Raw genomic sequence first — 23,677 nt, 5'->3', positions numbered from 1 at the left:
TGGTTTTCTAAGGGCTTGAAGGTGCTCTCAAAAGGCACGTTAGGCCTCTACAACCACTAGAATAGACCGTATGTCCTGGGTGGAGACAAGCTCATGAATGCTTTTGAAGACGTACAGTATCAGATACTTTACGACATCTTTTCTGAACACTGTACAGTCCCAACTTTTTTAATCTCTCCCAATATGGGAGCTCTCTCATTTCCTGTGATGTTGTCTAGTGAAATATTTTTGGACTTGTTCGACCTTTTGCAAACCTGCTGAACACATTGGAGCTCAAATGGGTGAGCATATTCAAGATGTGGCTGGACACTCACCTTGTACAGAGTTAGCATTGTGATACTATCTCTGGACTTAAACGAGCAAATATATCCAATTAAAGATTCGTGAATGATAGCGACAAAGGCAATAGGACGGTGAAACAATGAACCCGAAAAACTCAAGGAGCAGTGTCTCTCCTTGGAACAAACCATAAGTATCAAAATGTTTTGTACCAATTCAGACAACCCTACATTCAAAATGACGAAAGTTGTCTCGATTAAATTCAAATCTCAATGGTGCTAGTGTTTTAACAAAATTGAATGGTGGTCAAAAACTATTTTCAAGCAATGGAAATCATTATGAACAATCCCTCACTGCACCACTTATCCTTTGTGGCCAACCGTACCATCTAGCCGTCTAGCCGGACGTTATTCCTAATCTACTCTGACACGTCCAATAAGCATTTTTGTTGGCTGAAAGACCCCAGCATCTTAGAGAGCTTGAAAAACTTGAAAAGTTCTAAATGCTCTGGTGCGGAAGAGCTGGCTTTCCGAGAGTAGCGTCGAAGTAAATAAGAAAGGCAATCTATGAAGTACGCCATCCATTGGCACGTTGGAAAGTCAGTAGGCATTTGCAAAAAGCTATAAAGGCCAAATGATGTAATTACCAACGGTCATTGGCATGTCCTCCTCTGCCATTGGAATTGATGATAACTCTTGCCACATCAATTTTAGGAATATGCCTTCCCCACAGGATTTGACACTTAATGCCACATGCCCACAGAAAATGTAAATTGGTAGCCCTTGTGTGCAACCTCAGTGATTATTTGTTTGATCCCATCAGTAGTTATTACTAGGACCCTGGATGCAGAGACCCGCGAGGTTGAGTATAGCTCATCAAATTCGAGCGATCTGATTGGTTGCCAATTGTCAATGAACATGGGCTTTGTTTGGAAACCTTCCCAACAGGGAGTCAGTCATTTCCAAAAAGACTTAACCATGTTTGTATTGCATAGAAGGCAAAGCTTTGAATGATTTATGACAAATTTGATTCACCTGGGTTCAACCAACATATTCTACAGTATTAAAGTGTCTTTTTGCCGTTAGAATTGCATCAGTATGGTATTTCTCAATAAAATATAGATGTCACGCTGATTTCTCCATGCTGACAGGATCAAATTTACTAAAGCACTTAAAAATAGAAAAGTACAACCATATTCAATGAATTAAGATTGTGAAGTATAAAGGACTTGTTTCGTGAGAGACTTGCATAGAGTTTGCATGCCATAATTGTTGCTTTGAATAAAGGAATGAAATATTTCTGCAATCTAATCTTATAAAATAATGGGTTCAGAAAAGTATTTCGAAAGTAACACAACTATTTTTTTAATAATCTTAAATACCATATCCATGAATCAGCTTGTCTTTGAGTAAAGATTTCGCAGTGTCCTTGAAAAAATATTCAATGGTGCTTGTCATGAACAGTACGCTTTCTTATCTAGCGCATCAATTCGAAATATGGTTCGAAACTTTTTAGTTCATCTGATCCGCTTACGTTTTCGAAGTGGAGCCACTTGTCAAACCTCGCGCGTCTCTGACTAGGGTCTCTAGTTATTACTCGTAAATGATTTTCGGTTTCCCGCACGTACTCATGATTTGGCGAAACGCATTGATAAAGTCTTTTGTGGAGCACGACTCTACAACTTGAAGATGGATTGGACCTGGTAGTTAAGCATGTGAACAAGAAAGACTCACACTTTTGAAATTTAGTTTTGGATGCGGGCAAGGCCTCCATAGATGCTTGGTGCCCTCTGTGACTTGTACTGACGTCCTTGTGGCAACTATGAATACATTCCATTTCCTTGCTCAAATGACTTCCCCTGTTCGTTCTTAGCCAAGGACCGTCTCGCCAATTGCGTTCTTGAGTCAATCCCAATGGAAGCTTCGCTCTCCTCAAAGTCATGGCTTTTTTCTTTGAGCTAACCTTCCTTCTTCTAACAAGAACGTTGAAAGATCTATTTCCTACAGGCGCAACGCTCCATGAACCGTCTAAAAAGTCAAGTCCCTGTTCTTCGTGATTTCTTACCCTTTGCTGTTCGCCATTTTCTATTTCCTTCTTGCGGATAGCTTTCTGTTGAATCAAGAACAGGTGGCCTTCAGATTTGTTTTCCATTTTTTTAGCATTTGAGGTCGAGTTCTTCTCGTCCATGGACCCAGTTGTCTTCTTCGGCTGATAAGGTTCTAGGACTGTGTCGGCCCTTCCGACTTTTCTTGGTCCAGAATTCAAATTGCTTCTCTAGCTCGAAAAATGTACATCCTCTGCTTTGCAGATAGGCAGGGTTAATCTTTCCAGGGCAGAATTGTATTGCCGAGCCTTTTCCATGTTGTGCTAAAATATTTGACACAAAATTGCCACGTTGGATCCTCTGGAGATTCAGTCTCGAATCCGTGAAATAGTTCCTATTTTTCATTGTTGACCTGTCGCTTTTCGGGATTTTTGAAGTAGATTCGAATGTTCAAGTTTGAAAGCAATAAAGCTTTCATAAAGCCAAGCTGACCAAATCGACACAATCTTAGAATCATTAGTGGAGAAAATTGGAATTTGAAACCTACGTCCGAACCCTCATGATAGGCCATTGCTAGATAATCGCCAAGTGTGTATATCAACAAAGGCTCTTACTGGAGGTGCCGGGATTTGATCCCGGGGACTTTCCGCATGCGAAGCGGACACTCTAACCCTGAGAAACACCCCCAATTTCTTAATTAGAGGAAAGCTAATTAGATTTAAACCTTGTTTCTGCTTGCTTTTTTCACTTGCTCTTCTAACTGGCACACGAATTTCAATCCTCAGTGCTATTTGAAGGGAAAGAAAAAATTCCTTCTATATTATTAATAGACACAAAACTATACATGATGTTGGGATCAAAACATGATTTTGAGTTGGCAGACCGAGCTCGTCCTTGAATGTAGGGTTCATCCGGACTGCTAGAGAGTGACTTAAATCTACTAGAGAATCAACACCTGCATACCCTCTACGAATATTAGAGGGAAGCAAATTAAAACAATGAAGGAGCCAAGAAAGAACAGATGTTGACTTCATTTGTTCAAATTAGCCTGGATTCTCGATCGAGGGATTGAAGGAGCTCTCAAAAGACACATTTGGCCCCTACAACCACTAGTATGGACGCTAAAAGCGTTATAGAATGGGAGGCTAGTCCCGACGGGTATAATTACCATTTCAAAATCGAGATCTTAGTCGATCTAAACAAGCTGAGGGAGTTTGCGATCGTTTTTTAGTTCCAAAGGGTCTCGGTTAATGTTAACATTGAATTTTCCAAAAACAATAGATATCGATTTTCATACTACCAAAGTAAAGGAATGATTTGCTGTTTTCTTCCATGATCTCAATTTAGCTTAAACTATACACAAACGACGTTAGTTAAACGTTTGTCGACAATGCCACATTTGGGAAAATTTGTTGACACCATCGAAAGTACATCCGATGAAATTTTTGCGAAGTCAATGCAGCCTAAAGAGTAGTTTTTAATTTTTTTGAATCGCCTAGTCTCCATGCGTTTCGCTTTCGATAACCTAAAAGAACGGCTGTGCATCGTCCAAAGTGGCCCAATTCGTGTACTGCCTGAAATACATTTTGAAGGTAAACCTCAAGGTCCAGATTCAGTTGGTGCTTTCCTCCAAAGGATTTCCGTTAGAACGAGAAAATGAAGATTGGACGCCATCGCAAAAGTTTTCTTTTCACTTTGTACCCTCCGTTGCAACTTCTCGAACCAGGCACGTTTTCCACGATTGATTCGGATTCCATACTTTTGGAGAGGGAACTTCTACAAGAAGGCATACATACGACTTGAGCAGATTATACGGGTAGGCGCGGTCTCTAGAGCGAAAGTGTCGGTTGGATCATTGCCGAACATCCAACCAACAGTTTTGGCCGAAGCTCTCAGGGCGATTATCGAAATGAAACTCGAAATCGACTTGTAATGACAGAGGTTAGCATCGTGATTACTGATCTCTGGACTTAAGCTCCGATAATATCCAATCGCATGTTTGAAAAGCTTGCCAACTTTCAACTGGATTATCTCATGGAACTTTCTATTATTTTTGGAGGACAATACCTAAATCTTTTCGTTAGATGAGACCTGCTGAATGCCTTTGTCTTCATTATAGTGGAGAGTCTGACGTATGACGTTTAACCAAATGTGAGTGTGGAGAGCATACAAGCTATGGACATAAATGGCGGGAATAAAGAGGTTCATAATATCACAACAATCACCACGAAATGTTTTGTGATGGAAGTATTCTGTTGGCCTTCGAGGACCATCCCCAAGCAACGGCGTGCTTCAATACTCACAAGGTCTAGAAGCCGATACATTTTTGTAAAGATAGTAATCATGTTGATTTTGATTGTGCTAATGAACGACAATAATTTCTATGTTCCAGTTTTGAGGAGTCAGTGAGACAAAAGAGTTCGTACACCAGACACGTTTTTCGGGGATACAAAGGAATAAAAAAGCGAAAATTTGGAAAACCCTGTAACTGTTAACAACGTGGCTATATTTTGGCCAGGAGCAAAAATATTGTCCGAAATATAGCAGCCACTATATGAAACAAAATTCATATTCCTGTCTATGCGTGTGTCCTTTTTATTGAAATAAAAAAGGTTTTTTTAATTCGTTTGTCATCTAATCTTAATAATCGCACTCTTTTCAACCTGCCGTGCTTTTCCCGAAGTATCAAGCCGTTAACGAAGTTTTGTCTTACTTCAATTGCATTGAAGCTCCGACCCACGAACGGAATCAATAACGTGATCCCAGGTTTTTATTTCAAATGTGGATTACGATTACCATACTTCGTTCAATCAAAATACCTTTGCGATTAGTTCATCAATAGGGTTGTGAAATTTTTGGATTTTTTGATAGATACAATATAATGATTTAAGGTGCTCAGGAACCATGCAGGTTTTTGAGAGAGCTGAAGTATCTTTCTAATAATGGTTTAGGTTTAAATGGTGATATATCCTTCAAGGGGTTGACCTGATAAGAAAACAGACTATCGCACGATAATTTTAAAGTGTCTACGACTGTGCAAAATCAAACTCAACAATAGGAATGTGATGATCCCCAAGGGTCCCTTGAGGGATCTCTCCACGCCGTCGTCAAGAGCGTCGTTGTCAAAGGAGGGACTAAGATGTGCTAATTGACCCAGCCCACGGTGCTCCAGCACCTTCCTGCTCTCTGATTGACCAACCTGTAAGGATATGGTCAGGATCGGACAAATTTCTCGGGTTCAAACCCTCCACGAGGATATAAAAGCTCCGGGTTAGTTCCAAGTTCAATCATTTCAATTGAGATCTCACTAATACAAGACCTCTTGAAGAACTCTGCATCATGAATCCCAAATTCATTCCTGCCCACAAGTGGAACTGCCATGGGTCCATCTGCCCAGTGCCACCCCAATTGATCAAGCTATTGGCTCATCAAAAAAAAGCCATCAAGAGCTTGGATGCTTTGAACAGAGACATCCTCAGATACCGAAGTGCTCTCGTCTCCAGCTATTTTGTGGCAATGAGGGAAAGGAGACTGTCTCGAAATTACAACATCTACCGAAGAAGACAACGAAACACCTGTTGGCGATCAAAAAAGAGCCCATCTCACTCGCTCCTGTACCTTCCTCGCTTGCTATTTAAGCTTTTCGCATTTGCCTAATAGTCATGTTCTTCCCAGGCCGTCCATTCTTCTGCAATAAACTTCATGTTTCCTCAACCACTTGATCTGTGTTCTTGGGTATAACACATGGCGCAGTCGGTAGAGCCCATCACTTGGGTATCGTTCCTACCAGTGGATTGAATGGCCAATGTCGACATGGCACCAAAGGTTGAAGGAGAAACCCTCTCTCGTTTGAGGAGAAGAAGAGGCCAATTCCGTTACAAGGCCAGCGCCTCCGTTCAGGCCGTAAAAGCCAATGTGGCTAAGTTGAAGGTGATGGATTTGGCCAGCTGGGAAGCTTGGCAATTGTCGTGCCTCGAGGATGAAATCGAGGCATTAGATTGTCGTGTGGAAGCCTATGCTGAGGCTCATGTCAACGTCCTATGTGTGGACTCGATTGGTGATGACGATGGGGCCACCGATGATGATGATTCCCGAACCGTGCGTGATTTCCAAGACTATGTGCTCTCGGTCGAGCAGGAGACTCGCATCATGCGATGTCAATTCGATGCCTCTAGTCCAGGTGGGGACATAACGAGGACACAGAGCATGGCCGACCTGACTCCATTCAGGATAAACACCTCGTTGAAGCCCTTTCCATTATCCGTGGACGTTTCTTTGGCAAACTTCCAAGTATGGCGCCAAAAATTTACAGACTTCTATGTGTCAAATCGGATGGACCAGTTTCCAGTGGAGGAACAGCGGGCCCAACTGCGTGGTTGCATGGATGTGACCATGATACAGACCCTTTCGCAGTACCTTGATGTGAAGGAGGATGAACCTGTGAAAGATGTCCTGGCCAAGCTGCAGATCCATCTGGCTAAATCCATCAACATCGTTCGGAGACGGCATGAATTTCATGTTTTAAGTCAGAGGCAAGGCGAGTCTTTCTGTGACCTATTTGTGAGATTGAAGTTGGTAGGAGAGTTGGCCGATCTTTCCAATATCTCTTATGAAGAGTTACTCACATCTCAATTGATCGTGGCCGTGGCTGATTGCGAGTTACAACGCGAGTTGTTGTGCATGGATGCGCCAACACTTACCCAGGTCAAGGCCAAATGTGAATCGTGGGAGTCTAGTGGCTCCAATCTGGCAGCTCTCCACGACGGATCTCGCGTGAATGTAGATCGGATCTCGTCGTATAAATTGGGCAAAGGTGGTGCTAGAGTTGTACCTCACCGGATGGATGATATATCAAGATGCGAGTATTGTGGATTTGCCGAGCATTTGGGCCCGAAATGTCCCGCCCTTGGCAAACACTGCGTCAAGTGCGGTGGGCGTGGACATTTCCAATTTGTATGTAGAGCAGATGACCGCGAAGACAAAGATGACGAGACACAGGATGAGCCTATTGTCCGGACAGTGAGTGTGTCCACTGCCCGAGTGATGAGGGTTCGCTCCATGGTTGATAACCCTCGAGCGTGTATAATGATCGGCTCCAAGATGAGTGAGCCATTTTGGGTGGATGCTATTCCTGACACAGGAGCAACATGTTGCGTTGTTCCCTCCAGCCTCGTGCATGGGAATGGGGTTGTGGTTGACCCCTCTGAGAATTTGGTGATCAAGGTTGCCAATGGTCACGACCTTGTGTGCGATGGAGTGGCTAATCTGGAGATGACGTGGCTGCATCACAAGATCTCTGTTGTTGCTTATGTGAGCCCCGATGTGGATGTTGTGTTGATATCCTTTCCTGCAATGTTGGGACTCGGGATGATTCCGCTCTCTTTTCCTTTTTCAATTGAAGACGACATTCGGTATCAAAGAACCAGAATCAGGGTGCCTAAGAAGTAGCAAACGAGGTGTCGTGCTGTTGTCTTGAGATGTTCCGAAGCTGCCTCATTATGATATGATCTTACGTTAATCAAATATGTATTTATTCGATTTGAGGGAGGTGTTGTGATATTATGAACCTCTTTATTCCCGCCATTTATGTCCATAGCTTGTATGCTCTCCACACTCACTCCTGTACCTTCCTCGCTTGCTATTTAAGCTTTTCGCATTTGCCTAATAGTCATGTTCTTCCCAGGCCGTCCATTCTTCTGCAATAAACTTCATGTTTCCTCAACCACTTGATCTGTGTTCTTGGGTATAACACAGTGATGTGTTTCAACGAGACCAAAGATCTTGTCTGTGTACCAAACATGCCAACAAACTGACCTGGAAATGAACTCAAACGAGGAAACTCAAGGTGACCAATAACTAGGAAACTGAACTCGTTACCTAATTAGCTAGTTCGTGAATATGTTGAAATGCGCAATTTAAAACTCATTTGATTTCAATATTTGCAGAATATTCATTAGCTTCGACAAAGTATGACCAAAATCTTCAAATTTGATTCATGCGTTATTCGATTCACAAATTTCATAAGGCATAATGAGAGAGTGCTAATTTTTTACAATCCTTGCATAAAATCCCATCAAATCTCTTTTTTTTTTTTACTTAGAAGTGAAATGAAAGTTCAATAATGTTCATCACATTACAAAATAGTGATTTGACAGTGCAATTGGTCAAGCAAAGACCCAGCCGATATTCATCAAGATAATTCACGAAAAACAAAACTGGCTTCTTTTGGTAAATAAGATGACATAAGTTAAAACAAATATGATGATAATGTGATGATATATATGATCATCATTGACCTACTCGACAATGATATTTCAGACATGCAAGTCTCAGGTTAGTTAAGTTTATCTAATTGTAATACATTATTCATTTTCACATGATCTGCGGACCGTGCATTCCAATCTTCAAAATCAGCCGTTTTTAGGCTAAACTGAGAAATAATGATGTTTCCATTACATTTGAGGCTCTCTTCATTTTGATTACCTTCCTATCTAAGTCATCCGGCCCTAAAAGACGTGGTGATGAATTTGGGGATATTTGATCGGCTCGCCCACGAGAGAATTCGACTATTTAATATGAAAAGGAAAAGATTCTCATATGAAGGTTTAACCGCATAATAGGATTTGGAAATTGATTTTATTTGGCTTTGAGGGTAGCCAGCCGGATTAAGTTAATTTCAATCATAATAATTTTTTTATCCATTGTCAAGTTTTAAACAATAACAGGACATCCTGTATGTAGTTTATGCTTGGGTTATTCAATTCATAGGGCAGTATTAGATTGCCAAGGTTGATTCTTTTCATCTATCATTATCCTTTAATGCGTGTTGTTCAGATTCCATTCTCGTCAACGAGCGACCAAAACCCGGTCATCATGATAAATAATCATTGGGAATAATTAGCGCAGAGCAGCGATCATACGGAAAATTGAATCCTGGGAACTCATTTCATCAAATCCAATCAACATTGTCCTGCTGATTTCACCATTGACAAATACCCCCACGGCCCAGTTAGCTAGCTAGATAGGATTATGTAAAAGTGAGCGATTGACAATGGAAGTCAACTAACTCCCACGTGGCTCAATTTCTTACACAGATTAGTCCCACTTCCAACGGAAACGTGCCTCACCAACATTACCTTTGCCGAGACATTATTTGCTTTCGACCCACGGAGGTACCCACAATACTGATAAAGTTTTAAAAAACTTCTAAACACTTCTAGTAACGATTTTCGTTGTTTTTGAAGAAAAAGGAATACTTTTGTAAAATATCGCCAATTTTAATCATGCTTGAACTTCGTTGAGTTCCTCAAGCGCCTCTAGATCTCTCACAATTTGAGATGATTTGGCCAATCCCATGGAGACGACCCACATTGGAATTGTACGTGTTGATTTCTGCCCGTACATACAAGAGTGCTAGTTGATCACTTCTAAAATGTTCCAATGAGTAAAACCCTATGCTGAGGCTATTTTGGCCCTAAAATGCTGTGATCGTACTTGGTTCCATTCTTTGATGGAGTTGAGAATTCACCATTTTCCAAAATGGTAAAAGTTCTGCTTCGTTTCTGAAATGGATAATTTAAACTGTGAAATCATGCATCAAGTTATTTTTAGGCCCAGAAAAGGAAACTGTTCTACGGAAAGTCTTCTGTTGCCTGATCAATTTAGTCATTTTTTGAATAACTTTCATCCAGATTGAAGATCTGGATGAAAGTTATTCAAAAAATGACTAAATTGATCAGGCAACAGTAGTGGCGTCATTCTCAACGACGCAAGGGTATTTTCGTCAGGGTGACCAATACCAGTAACAAATTGTTACATTTTAAATAAAACTTCTTATCCTCCATCCCTCCAATATTATAACAAAAGTTATTTATCAGAGATGGAAGAAAGGAAACCTGAGAAGGTAGACTGTTCTTTGTGGGTACATCTCCACTAGAACTCTACCAAGCAGGGGATACAAGAGCTCGAGATGTCCCAAATTGCCTCCTCAGCTTCTGTTTGTCCCCATATACATATTTTCCACGGTTTGCGTAAGAAACAAATCTTCCTCCGGATGGACAGTTTAGTTCATGAACACAGAATGTGTGTAAATTCCGTCTTGAATTTCGTCAATGTGCCCATAGGCACACTGGCATCCACATGCCAGCTCAGAATAGGGCTAGTCAAGTAAACAAACGTGTTCATGGACAACTGACGTTATTCCATGGAGTAAAATCAAAGACATCATGCCCAGCCAAACCGCACTGTGCATGCATTGGATTTTGACATTTTTTTCATTTTACATGCTTGTCTAGGCAATTAGCATTGCGGTATTGCGCCAATTTGATAGTGCGTTCACTGATTAACACCAAACATGCTCATTTAGTAGGGTTTCGTAACACAGCTTGCTCAAAATCCCTCAATTATTGAAAATTCAATGGGCAAATGGTGTGAGTTGACTGTAATGTTTGTCTTAGTTCTCTCTCTCCAAAATGCCCAAAATCAGGGTGCTGGATGACATTTTTCCTTGAATTTCCTTTACTTGACATCCCCTATTGACCCCGATGATATTTCCTGTGGAACATATAGTACTCGTCGATCTCAACAGTACGTACAAGGGCACAGATCTCCATTTTGGTCTTCGAAGTATCATCCCACATCCTTGGGATTGACAATCACCCATTCACCACATATATCCTGGCAAAAATTGCTGGTGTACATGGACATTCCGTCCGCCTCCTCAGCGCAATCTCTCAGGAACATGTCCTTTGCCCAGCAATAGTTGAAAGTGATGTGTTGCGTGAGCTCCAAGTGAGATGCAGTGAAAAATGAACCATGTTGAATGGACTTCTTGTTCAGGCATTGAGGACATCTCCAGATTAAAGTGTTTGATAGCCTCTGGTGAATCATGGTTCGGGGTAAGATTGACATTACGTGTTACATAGCAATCGTCGAGATTGAGGCGCCAATATTCTGGCAACCAATCAGATCGACGCGCCAATCTTGCGCCAACAAAGCATCATGTGTTCATAAGTAGGTGTATCGCCGCCAATCATGTTATGCACCAATTTTTATGCGGGCAGTATATTCCTTTGAGTTTTTCGTCACCTTTTCATCATGCAAAGCTTCCTGTCCACAGACCATATCAAGACTAGACCTCGCATAGCGTGAGGAAAAATGCGATCACTTGCCTTCATCAGCTGGTACATACATTTTGGTGTACAGCGACTTGTGCTTTTTCAAGTCAGTTTTTAGTTATATTGCAAACTATTTTCAAGTTTTTCTACCTGCCTCAAAAGAGTGAAATATTTTCTTTCATATTTTGTTCCTTTCGTCTCTTTGACAAAGAAAATCATATCGAGATGTCTTGGCATGTGAGCCAACTCTTAACCAGAAAATATAACCACCGTGTACCGCTACATTTCATCTTTCCAATTTCCCTGCTCTTCTGCCACCTCAACCCTCAATGGCCATAGTCATCTCTCTTTTCTAGGTCGGATTGAACAACTCGGTATCGCGAGGAATTAGCATCGGCGGCAACAGCGGATCAACAAGCGGAAGAGAGGAGGGAATCAACCGGTGTCGGCCTGCTTTCTCAACTGTCATGGAGGAGCGAACATGCTGCGAGTGGCTGGTGCGGGACAGTTCTCAACAAGATCCGAGGACACGCCTTCACCTTCTTATCTGAGACGTACACGGGATTTGCTTTCCTGGTAAACAGAGCTTCGTAGTTCATGCCAGGAAGCCCGCTGGGCGTGGTCGACCCAGCGGTGGGTCGGAGCTCTATATTACCAAACGCTTTGAGCCCAATCTTCTCTCATCCTCTTCTCGTCACATAGCCGGGGATGCTCAAGGCTTTACCATCATTGGCGTTTACTATGACTCGGCGCTCCTCAGAGACTTAAGACTATGGAGCAATATGCAACAGCAAGAATTGCATAGCACATGTGTTTGGCTCGTTTTGGCTAACCGGAGATTTTGGAGCATTTGACCAGTCAGCTATCAATGGTAGGGGCTGAACCCCGGGATCTTGAGTCCTCCTCTCCTCCTCTGCACCGAGGAGGGCTCCTTGAATGCTCGCAAAATGCCTTGGGGTCACTGTACCTGGATTGTTCACAATCCCGGTGTTGATGGATAGCTGCAGGGCCTCAAGGTGACATTGACTTATGGCTATATGGCTGTGGCTAATTGGTACTAGGCACCCCGTCTCGCCAAGAGTCGGTGATGCAGTACCAACGCTAGACATCATGACAAGTTCAACTCAGAACGCAAAACCACCGGAAACAGCGGATAGTAGTGAAACTATAACTATATTCCCCGATCAACTCACCTAGTCCAAATCCCTAGTCCCAATAAGATAAGTGGATGTTTGCTGAACCATCCAAAGTGCTGTCCTGTGATTATGAAGAATAGACTGAAAAACATAACAAAAGGGGATTGTGTGATGATCTATGTGTGTAGGCAGGATCTTCCTTTTTCTTGGCTTTAGCACTGGCTTCGGTCACTTAGATTGGCCTCGGAGGTCATCTCTTTGTCCGATTCATTGTTTTTTTTTTCATTAAATCCACGTCGTCTGCTGAAGGGATGACTTGGCCACCAAATTCTTCAGCCCAGCCTTGTTGACTGAAGGGCTCCCTGGCCAAGTGTCCTGTGTCTTGGACAAACCGACGGCCAGTCAACAACCGAATGAAAAACTGAAGATTCACACTGTCTTGGATGCTGTAGTCGAATAGGATCTTTCCATCCTCGAGCTCCCAATCAGCCTGCAAAGGCACCTGCAAAGGCACTGAACATCCAGATCTCGATAGTATCAGAGAGCCCCACCTCAACCTCCATGTCACCTACGGAGAGCTTCATGCCTCCACTAAGGCTTGGGACCAAATGGTGGGTTGACAGGACAATTTATTGGCCAATGCAGGGTGAACTCTGAGTGATGAATGATCCTAGATCGGGTAGGTTAGGCAGAAAGTAAAGCCAGGAAAGGGCAGGCCTAGTGTGTGGCGTCCAAACGGAGGCTATTGGCGCCCTTGGGACAAAGGGAACAAACTCGGTGAAAATGTGGATCGACAGGACAATTTATTGACCGTTCTTATCACTTGGTTCCTAGACGTTGGTTTCCCCAAGTTCATCAAAACTGACCAAGGTCCCCAATTTCGAGCCACTTTTGATTCGTTTTGCTCCGAAAATGACATTCGTCATACAACTTTGAGCCCTTATCATGCCCATAGTAACGGTTTGGCGGAATCGGCTGTCAAGAGGATGAAATACCTACTTAAAAAATGTGACTTGAAAAAATGGCGCAATACATTACGTGGCCACGTAATGACGGCTTTAGTCCTGCTCAAGGATTCAATGGACGACAATTACGAACATCGCTTTCTATGGCCACGTCGCCACGAATCACGAATCCTTCACTTTTCACAAGCGCACGTCAAAAGCGTCAAACAAATACACACAAGTCTTAACCAGGAATTCCATTACCACCTCTTAATATTGGGGACCAGGTTGCCAATCAGAGTCCAATAGACAAATTGTGGTCCACAACAGGTATTGTGAAAAGTGTCCATCCACATGATCGATCGTATGATGTCGAGACTGGCAGGGGAATACTTCGGCGTAATCAGAAATATCTACAATTACTTCGAAACTGCCCACCACCAGCAGAAATTACACCTTCTTTAGCATCTCGGACTTTTAAAACAAACCCAACACCAATGCGGCGCAGCCCACGCTTGAAAACTCACCGATGTGTCAAATTTGCCTTTCCAATTCATCGTTATATCTAATATCTGCACTCATTTCTTGCTCGATGACTATCTTCATTTCCAAAACGTCTAACTTTCCCCCAGGAGGGAGATGTGTGATGATCTACGTGTATGGATAGGATCTGTGCCGTTGGGGGGAGGGTCAAAGTATAAGCTGAAGTGCTCATGTGATTTTACATTCTTTAACGGAAAAATAAAGATATCCATTCTGTGAATTACGTATTGTGGTCAAGATCCAACAGGGATGTAGCAAGGAAAACTGACTTTTTCCATCCCTACATGTGCATTAAATCTATGAAATTCGGGAGCTGTTACAACCCCAAGTGTAAGACTACCCATAACTATTTTCACCTGCCTCAAAAAAGTGAAATATTTTCTTTTATATTTTGTTTCTTTTGTCTCTTTGACAAAGTAAATCATATCGAGATGTCTTGGCATGTGAGCCAACACTTAACCAGAAAATATAACCACCGTGTATCGCTACATTTCATCTTTCCAATTTCCCTGCTCTTGTGCAAAAGAACTTAGAACCCTGTCCTAACACCTATGGTCATCCCTATACATCTCTGATAATATACACAAATGTAGGATTCCAAGAATGATTTTCAAAGCCCTGCTTTGATTGCAACTTGTAAGGAATTTGCAATAAGAGCCTTACGCTGCACGAAATATGGTTTATGTTCTGACCTTCAGAGGGCGCTGGGTGAGTCAGCCTTTACCGAATAAGGGCCGATAAGGCCAATTTCTCTTTATTTAATCATTATGCTTTTGTGTTGGTTTTTGTTAATTCTATCAAAATCTTATGTTTAATTAGTGACCCAGGTCACATAATGTCCGGAAAAGAAATCGCTTTCATGGCAAGTTGCGAGTAGTTTATTTGGCAATCCTCCGTGCCTCTTCCCGTTTTGATTGGATAGTCTGACGTTGCAAATAAGGGCCCTTATGGCGGATACATTGAAGAAAAGTGCAATAGTTGTTAGGACACCAATCATCAGATAGCAGATCATACGAGAGTGCTTTCGTAAATCTTTTTATTACTTGTTCAACGGTTATGTAAGTTCCTGATCATTTGGTGGGTCTTGAAAGTTTTACCCTTGAAAAGAACCTTAATGAATTCGTCGTTCTCAAGCTTCTGAAAATGTGTCTTTAAAGCATGGAGCACCAACAAACTTCACACTCTTCATCAAGTGAGCAGTAGTTCATTGGTGTTGTGCACTCGTTGGCATGAATTTTGTCTTGATAATTTTGTCTTCACTGGTCTCCCACGTGGCTTTGGTGGGAACATCTGTGATTACTCTCTTGGATGATGACATGAGTGGTCACCCACTTTGCCAAGCCGAGGATCTTCTGGCTAGCCAAAAGGCTCAAGTTGATGTGGATGGCGTCCTTAACAATGATCCCATTATCTTCCCATATGAACTTACCTTGGAAAAGACCATGGACTATGAGGACGGGAGTGGCACAAGAGTCATAGAGCTAAAGGTTTGCGTTGTTTGTTGGTATGTTTGCTTTTCAGGGAATGATGCAACTCTACAACAATTGAGCCAGAGTTCCTTCTCCCCCTCTTTTACCCTCCCCTCAAAGGTTCTCTCATCCTCCGCCTAAGACACCTAAATCCTTCATGGATGAGACCTGCTGAATGCATTTACCTTCATCATCTAATAGTAGAGTGTCTAAGGACGTCGACCCAAATTTCATTCCATTCATCGTCATATTACTCGCAGCAAACCAAGAGTAGATTTGGTCTAGGACCTCTACCAGACAACCGGAATTCTGACCATTCCTACCAACTAACGATTTTGTATCATCAGCATAAGAAGAGATACTGACATTGCTACTACCAAGCTTCTGAAGCGGAGGAATGAAGATGATGAAAAGGAGAGGACCCAAAATGGAACCCTGAGGAACACCCGACTTGACATCATGTATGTCACTAAGGGATCCCTCAACCTTAACCAACTGCTTCCGACCAGAAAGGAAACTTCTTAACCAATTGATAACCTTGCCTTGGATCCCAATCTCATGGAGTCTGTTAACTAAAAGACCATGATTTACCTTGTCAAAGGCCTTGGCAAAGTCAAGAAAAACTACATCATGATTCATGGCTCTCTAGTCCCTCAATAACCTGCTCTATATGTTCAATCAGTTGGGTAACCGTGCTAAAATGTGCTCGGAACCCATGCTGGCTAGGAGGAAGAACTTCATGAATATCAAGAAATTCAACAAGTTTGAACTTCATGATCTTCTCAAACACCTTAGCAATATTCTAAGTGAGAGAAATTGGCCTATAGTTACTGGGGAGCGACTTCTCTCCCCCTTTGAAAATTGGAACAACAGGAGCTAGTTTCAGAGAAGAGGGGAACTTGCCCTGATCCAAGATGCAACGCATCAAGTACGAGAAAACAGGAGCAAGAACCAGTGAGCATCTCATCAGAAACTGAGATGTCACACCATCAGGGCCAGGAGACCTTTAGGGTCTCAGGTCCCTGATGGCCTCTAAAGCATCTTGATCTGTGACTATAAGATCATCTAAACGCCCAACTTGACAAGCCTTGCCAATCTCAACAAACTCATTTTCAGGGCAATGGGCTGTTGCTCCTAAACTCTTTGGAGTTAAGAACACACCAGAGAACTGATCTCCAAGTATGTTGGCCATAGACTCTACATTGTCTATGGCTTCCCCATTGACCTCAAAAGGCCCTACAGGGTGTTTCATCTTTCTCTTAGAGTTTGCATAACAGAAAAATGCCTTCGGGTTTGACCTTACCTCCTGAATTACCCTACTTTCCTTTTTCAACTGATCTGTCTCAATGGAGGCCTTAATTCTACCTTTGATTAACTCCAACTTTCTTTGAAGGCTAGCCACAACTACTGGATTCAAATTGCTGTGGAGCCTTTTTGCTAGTTTGCAAAGGTTTGGTAAAGAGTTGAGGCATCATTCATATCATGCTTTTGATGAATAGTAACAATGTACTTGTGTATTACCGTCTCATTCCACCGGCGTCAAAAGTTGCCAAAGTTATGGAAAAACTTGTAAAATTAAAGCTTCAGGAATGTCTCGACGAGAAACATGGCATTCATGACAAACAGAATGGCTTCCGTCTTATTTCAGCACTCTGACGCAATTACGTAGTATAGCATTTTGACGACATAATTGAGAGACTTCAGCATTATGACTGTGTAGACGTTGTATACCTGGACTTCGCTGAAGCGTTTGACAAAGTAGACCATGTTCTACTTGTCAATTATTTAACTGACATCGCAATTAGGAGGAATGTACAAGTGTGGCTCAGAGAATTTCTGACAGGTTGCATCCAAAACGTCAAAGGTGGCGGAGTACTGGGACAGACGCAAAATGTAGTTTCTGGTGTGCCCCAGGGATCAACCCTTAAGTCTTTATCATTTATCATTTCATCTCAAGTTTACAAAGGTTGCTCCTTCAATCATCAATATCGTCTTATGCAGATGACACTTAGTTAGTTTTTGGTAGAAATTCAAATTGCAATCAAGACTAAAAAAATGATTTAGATCGGGTTTAAGAATGGGTGTAAAATTTAAGGCCATGTCGTTTGATGCGATGGATATAGGCACACCATCCTATTTAGAGAGGTGGTCGACTATATTAGAAATCTACGGATAATTGTTAAGAACCGGGCGAAATTTGACGAACATATGCAGGCTTTTCAAACGTGCGGATGAATACATCGAACTTTCAAATCTAGGAATCCTTTTACAATGAAAACCTTGTATAGATTTACAGTTCAGCCCCACCTAGAGTATGCACCCCCCATTTGGGCTCCGATGACTGCAGCAGGGCTAAATTCGACTGAAAACGTGCAACGGAACTTTACAATAAACATAGTTGGTGTAAGGCACATGAGCCATTGCGAAAGACTTCAATCCCATGAATTATAAAGCACTCAACGAATATACGAGCGAGATCTTATTCTTACATATTCAAGTGTCTCCACGGTCTTTGTCACAATCCAGGCGTTGAACACTCCCAGAGTGCCATTCGACATAAGGCGAGTTCGTTGGACAACAAACTCTTGAAGAGCCTTATGTTCTCTTTCATTTTGAATAGAGCCCAGAGCTACTCTGTACAACCTTTTGCCCATACGTCTCCGACAGTTCTTGGTATTAGATGAATCCTATCTAGTTTCAAACGAGACTTAGAATTCCTGCAAACGATACCTGACCAGCCCTCCGTTTAGAGGTGTCTCAAACCGGCAGGTACAAATCCGTTAGTTGATCAAAATTTTATAGGACATGACTAGTCTTGCTGAGAAATCATTCACAAACATCGGCTAAAAACCCACAAAAAAGAATAACAGGGGTCCGAAGTTGTTCAGTAAAAGACGTTCTTTTAGCCCCAACTATTAGATCAGTTAACGCCGTGTAAAATGCTTCTTCATTATTTATTGTGTTTTCTTGAGGAACATTCCCGCTTGAAGCAATCTATCTGAAACCAGTGCTGAATTCCTATCAACTTGAACTATGTTCAAATTGCTCCAAAACAAAATGTATCTAATCAAGAGAGTGAAGTGCCAACACGTTTTCTGATGCTAAGTAAATCAAAATCTATATTCTGTCCTTTCCAAATATCGAGTCAAAATGAAATGGGGTTTATCGTCTTGTGATCGATATGTCGTCATCAACAAAAGCCACAAGAGAGAGCACAATTTTCCCTCATATACACAAAATTTTGTGACGTATTCTCGCAGTATCCAAGTTCACGCCACCCAAAACAATATTGCCAATTCACTCGATTGAAGCACCAACGTTGACATTGATCATTGCCTAAACGGCTGATCGCAAACCGAAGACTCAGAATCGTGCTGCGGACATCGTCGACCGGAGTTCCGAAAGCTAGGCCATTTCGACTTACTATATTTGGCGACGAAAAGTATGGAATAACTTCGTATTGCCCTCCATCAGGCTCATATCTAAAACAAAAGAAACCAAGATTGGCCTTTCATTCGTGCTGGTCATAATCTTACCTATTTGACTCACGCCATGACGGTGACGTAGCGAAGCCCATGGATTAAATACCCGTGAGCTGTTCCTGAACAACGAAAGCCGCATCCGAGTTCTGTGCGGTCATGCTCACCTCCCAAAAGATGACCAAGTTCATGTGCGAAAATGTACCTAATATAATAGAGAAAGACATTGACCATGAGATAGCTTAAAGCCGACGCCCTCCCTTTAAAGACGTGTCTTACGACGGTCCCGCAAAAGTTGGACTCCATGCCAATCGGATTCCGCCAGTATTGATGACGTTGATTGTAGAGGCAAATCCGCAAGCTCCGGGTCTACAATTGACAGTCATTAACATAGCTAGATCGGCGCCATCGTAGAGTTGATTCAATGGCCTGTAAAGTTCTATTCTGTTTGTGAATTGCCTTGCATTTCCGCTCTCACTCACATCCATCAGTTGAGGGCAAATGCCACGGATAGTGATAGGAATGTAAGAGTTCTGCATAACTGCGTTAGTTTCGGCGATCTTGTTCTCAATAACGCCTAACAAATTGGGGGTGATGGTCCACAAGGCACGCGTGTAATATATTTTGATAGTGATTACCACTTGGGCATTGGATTGGCGAGACTCTTCCATGAGTTGAGCTATTGCTGGATCGAGCTTCCGATTGAATTCTGTTCGGTTCAAAGCCGGGCGTGAAAAATCCAAATGATCAAAGAAAGTGGCATTTATGGTCCGCCATAAGTAACAATCCAATCCGCAGTTGACGAGATCATATGTCTTGCCATGAACCGTGTCCACTTTCAGGATAACAAAGTTTTCAATGGTGATCGTGATCAAACCCATACTGGATTTCCCGTCTATGTCCTAGGGAATAGCATGTTCTGAGGAAAGGATGCACGATTTCTAATGGAGGTCTTCTAAAGTCCTCAAATGGCCATGGGAATTTACTAGCGTACATTGGCCCTTGGGATTGCTCCATACAGAGCTATACAATTTCAAAGAAGACAAGGTGACTACGGACATAGAGAGAAAAATGAAGTTTTCGTCTTGTAAATAACGCAGAACTTATTGTGTTGAACCGGTTAGCCCTTACCAAAACACCTTTGGTTGTTTCAAAATCAGATGACAGCTCTCTAGTTCGGCCTGTCATCGTCACAGCCAATATGAACTATTATCTAACCCTCGGGAATGACGGCAGGTTTGCCCATTTAAGTTGTTAAAGTAGCAACTTATGTTGCAATTTAATACCTCAGAGAGGCTTAGATTCGGCTAGCCTGGGATCGAACCAGACTTCGCAAATTGGAGAGCAGATGCTCTACCAATACGGTACCCCAGCTAGCCTGCCGACGCACTTTATTCAGATTCTGATTATCAAATTAAGCACATGTTCGTTCCCTCTAGAAATTGAATCGAAGGTAAAATCTACTTGTACAATGAGTAAGGTGGGACACATTTTTTACTTTTCTCCTGTCTTTGCATATTTGGCCTAAAAACGTTGTTATGACTAGAATTAGCGCTTTCCCAGATTAATATCCGTTACAAAGTTTTAAATCAAAGGTTACCACAAAAATAATTATGTGAAAAGCTGAATTTTGAATGATGGGCCGAGTTACCTAATTCCCAAAACGGCCACATTTCAAAAATTTGTGCTCCTCAAAAGGTCTCATAGATGGCATAATACCATGTAAGGCGCAGATTGGAAACACCAACTTTTGGCATCCCATATTTGAAGGAGTGTTAGTTTTACTCAGAAATATCTTTCTATTAGGGCTACTGGAATTTTTCTTCGGTTTACATTCGTTGGAACTCAATTAACTTCATTTTTATTTGGCTTGGTTTGGATTTTCACGGGCTTTTCTGACCGCTACCGGACACGCAATCCCTTGTACTTTTAAAATGAAAGGTTATAATTTGTCTATTCTGTCCCTAGTAATCTTGATATGATATTTGGTCTACCAACGAATTTGAGTTGGCAGACCGAGCTAGTCCTTGAATGTAGGGTTGATCTGGAATGCTATCGAAAAATTTGATTTGAAAGATGCAACCCGACCAACAAGGCTTACATATTCCCTACGAATATTAGAGGGAAGAAAATAAAACAATGAAGGAGCCCGAGAAAGAAGAGAAGTGGACTTCATTGATCAAACTAGCCTGGATTCTTGAGGGCTTGAATGAATGCTTTTGAAAACAGGCAAAAAGTGCTTGTTTAGCCCAGCGGTCTTAGACACAGCGCGTTAAAGGCACGAAGTTTCTCCTCAGGTATTGCGCGTGTAACGCCAATACCGCTTCCTAAATTAACTATTAAAAAGTGCAGTGTCAGCGCAGTTTTCTAGTATCGGTATGAGAGAGGTCCCGGTTCGATTCTCTGCTCAATCCTAAACTTGTGGACCTTAAATACCCACATAGTAACTGGAACACAGCCGCTGGGCATGGAAGGAAGGAGGAAGCCCTCCTTGACACTACTCAAGTGGGCGGATTCGAACAGTTGGTAAGAGGATCAACGCACTCTCAAAACGGCACAATGGACGGAGTACTAAGCATAGACCATTGACAATTATGGACGTATCTCGACGACCAAGGCTAGTCATCAGGGTTGCACCATTAGTCTTGCCATGTTGCGGGTTCGCCCTGTCCATCACTTTCTTGAAGAGAACGCAATTTTCAACATATACCTGGCAGCCCTGACATCTTGACTAACAAAATCGGACCAAAGTTTCTACAGACAGCCTAAAGGTAATTGCGTCTGAATTGGCTTTTTGTTATGACTAGGACTAATAATTTTCAGTGGTTTATGTACTAAGCAATAGAGACGGACTAGTTTCAAGACTTGGAGTCCATCCTAAACTGTCAATATCGGATCATTATCCAATAGCACTATACTTAAAATAGCCTTCTCCCGAGGAGAGGAATAAAACTTGGGTGAAAGTAAAGTCGAAGCAGGACGATTCATCCAAATGCTTCAGAGCTTCGACTGGCATGGAATGCTACCTCAACTTAGCCCCCAAGATGCCTGGGCAAAATTTTTGACAGTCCTATGGCAAGGTGTGGAAACAATTACAAAGCTGGCATGGCCTATCTACTAGTACGTTTTTTTAAAAAAGCCTTCACGAGTTAAATCCTCAATGGCACAACCATATACCAACGCCAGGGTAAATAGGATGACCTTGAGTAAATGAGGTTTTCTAGCAAAGAGGTACTCAATTTCCTAGGAACGTTGAAACCTATTAACTCAAGTGGACCTGATATTATACCAAACGTCCTCCTCAGGAGGCTTCGCCCATGCCTTGCATTGTCCCTGTGTGGTCTTCAACTTGTCCCTGGACAAATCACGAATTCCAGATGACTGGAATTGAACATTAGAAACATAACCGTCTCCGCGCTTAAGACGGCCATTCTCCCGGAGGCTTCTAAAATTCAAAGAGTTATCAATAAAATAGGTCAGAATATTTTCACTATCGTCTTATGTCTTATTTTCAAGATGACAAACGATTAGTTTTGAAATAAAAGATGTCGTATTTTTGTATTTAACATCAAAGTTTTTACCATTTCACCTTTACGAACCTTGATTTTGGCAACTAAAAATCAGCTAGGCAAATCATTCAATACTCCTGGACACATTCTATAATGCATCACTATGGTGTTTTATGCGTTTTAGTGTGGAAACATATACGTACAATGCAATACTGTCACACGTCACAGAAAATGTAAATTGATAACCTCAGTTGTAACCTCTCATGATTATTTATTTTGATCGCATCAGTAGCAGATAAGAAAGGTCAAATAAGTCACTGCATTTGAGATGGAACTTTTACAAGATTCGGAATGAAACCTTAACCCATTTTTTCTTACTCTCTTTTTAAAACAGGAGACATGAACCGTAACGGGAGGGCTGAAAACCGTTCCGTTACCGATACTGTTACTTTTGCAGAAAAGTAATTCGTTACCAATAGGCTTACTCAGAAAGTAACACATTACTCAAGCCCTGAATAGGAATGGAGCAGCTTTCCTTAGCTTTAAGGAATGGTCTGGCCAATGATAGTTACCCTAAGTTGAATGACTTTTGTTCCGGTCTTCTCGATGGAGCTTTTGGTCTTTTTCATGGTAATGTTGGGTGGGAAAGTGATAACATTATTTTTCATGAAGACCTTCACATCCACTTGAGCCTTTTGGCAAACCAGAAGGTCTTCGGTATGGCAAAGTGGCTGAGAGCTCACATCATCGTCTAACAGAGTGATGAATGATTTCCCTGCCGTAACCACGTGGACAATTACGGAAAATAATGCTAAGATGCTCCGCATCATTGTTGCTGGTTGTCACGATGCTCACATTAAAGTGTACCCTCCTGAATTAGGATAGTACAATATATAGTAGTGTCAATCAGACAGATTATTCATCCATGAAAAGGTGTTCCTAGACTCTAGAAAATCCGTTCCAAAAGATGAATATTGCTGTAATTGGCTACACAATAAACTAAATTCATGCATTTCTAGTAAAATTCGAGCTTTTTAGGATTCAATGTAGTCATGCATCTCTTCAACTATCAATGCCGTTTATTAAGGAACAAATTCAAATGCTAGCGTTTTTTCCTAATTTTTTCAATAATTGACAATGAGGTTAAATGGAAGAAAA

At 41.9% G+C, this 23,677-nt stretch overlaps 1 protein-coding gene across 1 annotated transcript; it reads right to left on the bottom strand.

Moving 5' to 3' along the window:
• Positions 1-18,622: 18,622 nt before the first annotated feature.
• LOC131877672 (uncharacterized) lies at positions 18,623-23,382 on the bottom strand. The gene is made up of 4 exons (XM_059223418.1): positions 23,092-23,382; positions 19,290-19,912; positions 19,081-19,215; positions 18,623-19,013 (listed from the first exon to the last, which is right to left on the bottom strand). The coding sequence occupies exons 1-4, from the start codon at positions 23,347-23,349 to the stop codon at positions 18,722-18,724; spliced, it is 1,308 nt and encodes a 435-aa protein (XP_059079401.1). The 5' UTR covers positions 23,350-23,382; the 3' UTR covers positions 18,623-18,721.
• Between the last annotated feature and the right edge of the window lie 295 nt (positions 23,383-23,677).

The sequence above is a fragment of the Tigriopus californicus genome, chromosome 3 (genome assembly GCF_007210705.1).
Source record: "Tigriopus californicus strain San Diego chromosome 3, Tcal_SD_v2.1, whole genome shotgun sequence".
NCBI classification, from domain to species: Eukaryota; Metazoa; Arthropoda; class Copepoda; order Harpacticoida; family Harpacticidae; genus Tigriopus; species Tigriopus californicus.
Note: the sequence above shows the minus strand (reverse complement) of the source record. Positions and strands in the feature narration are given on the sequence as shown.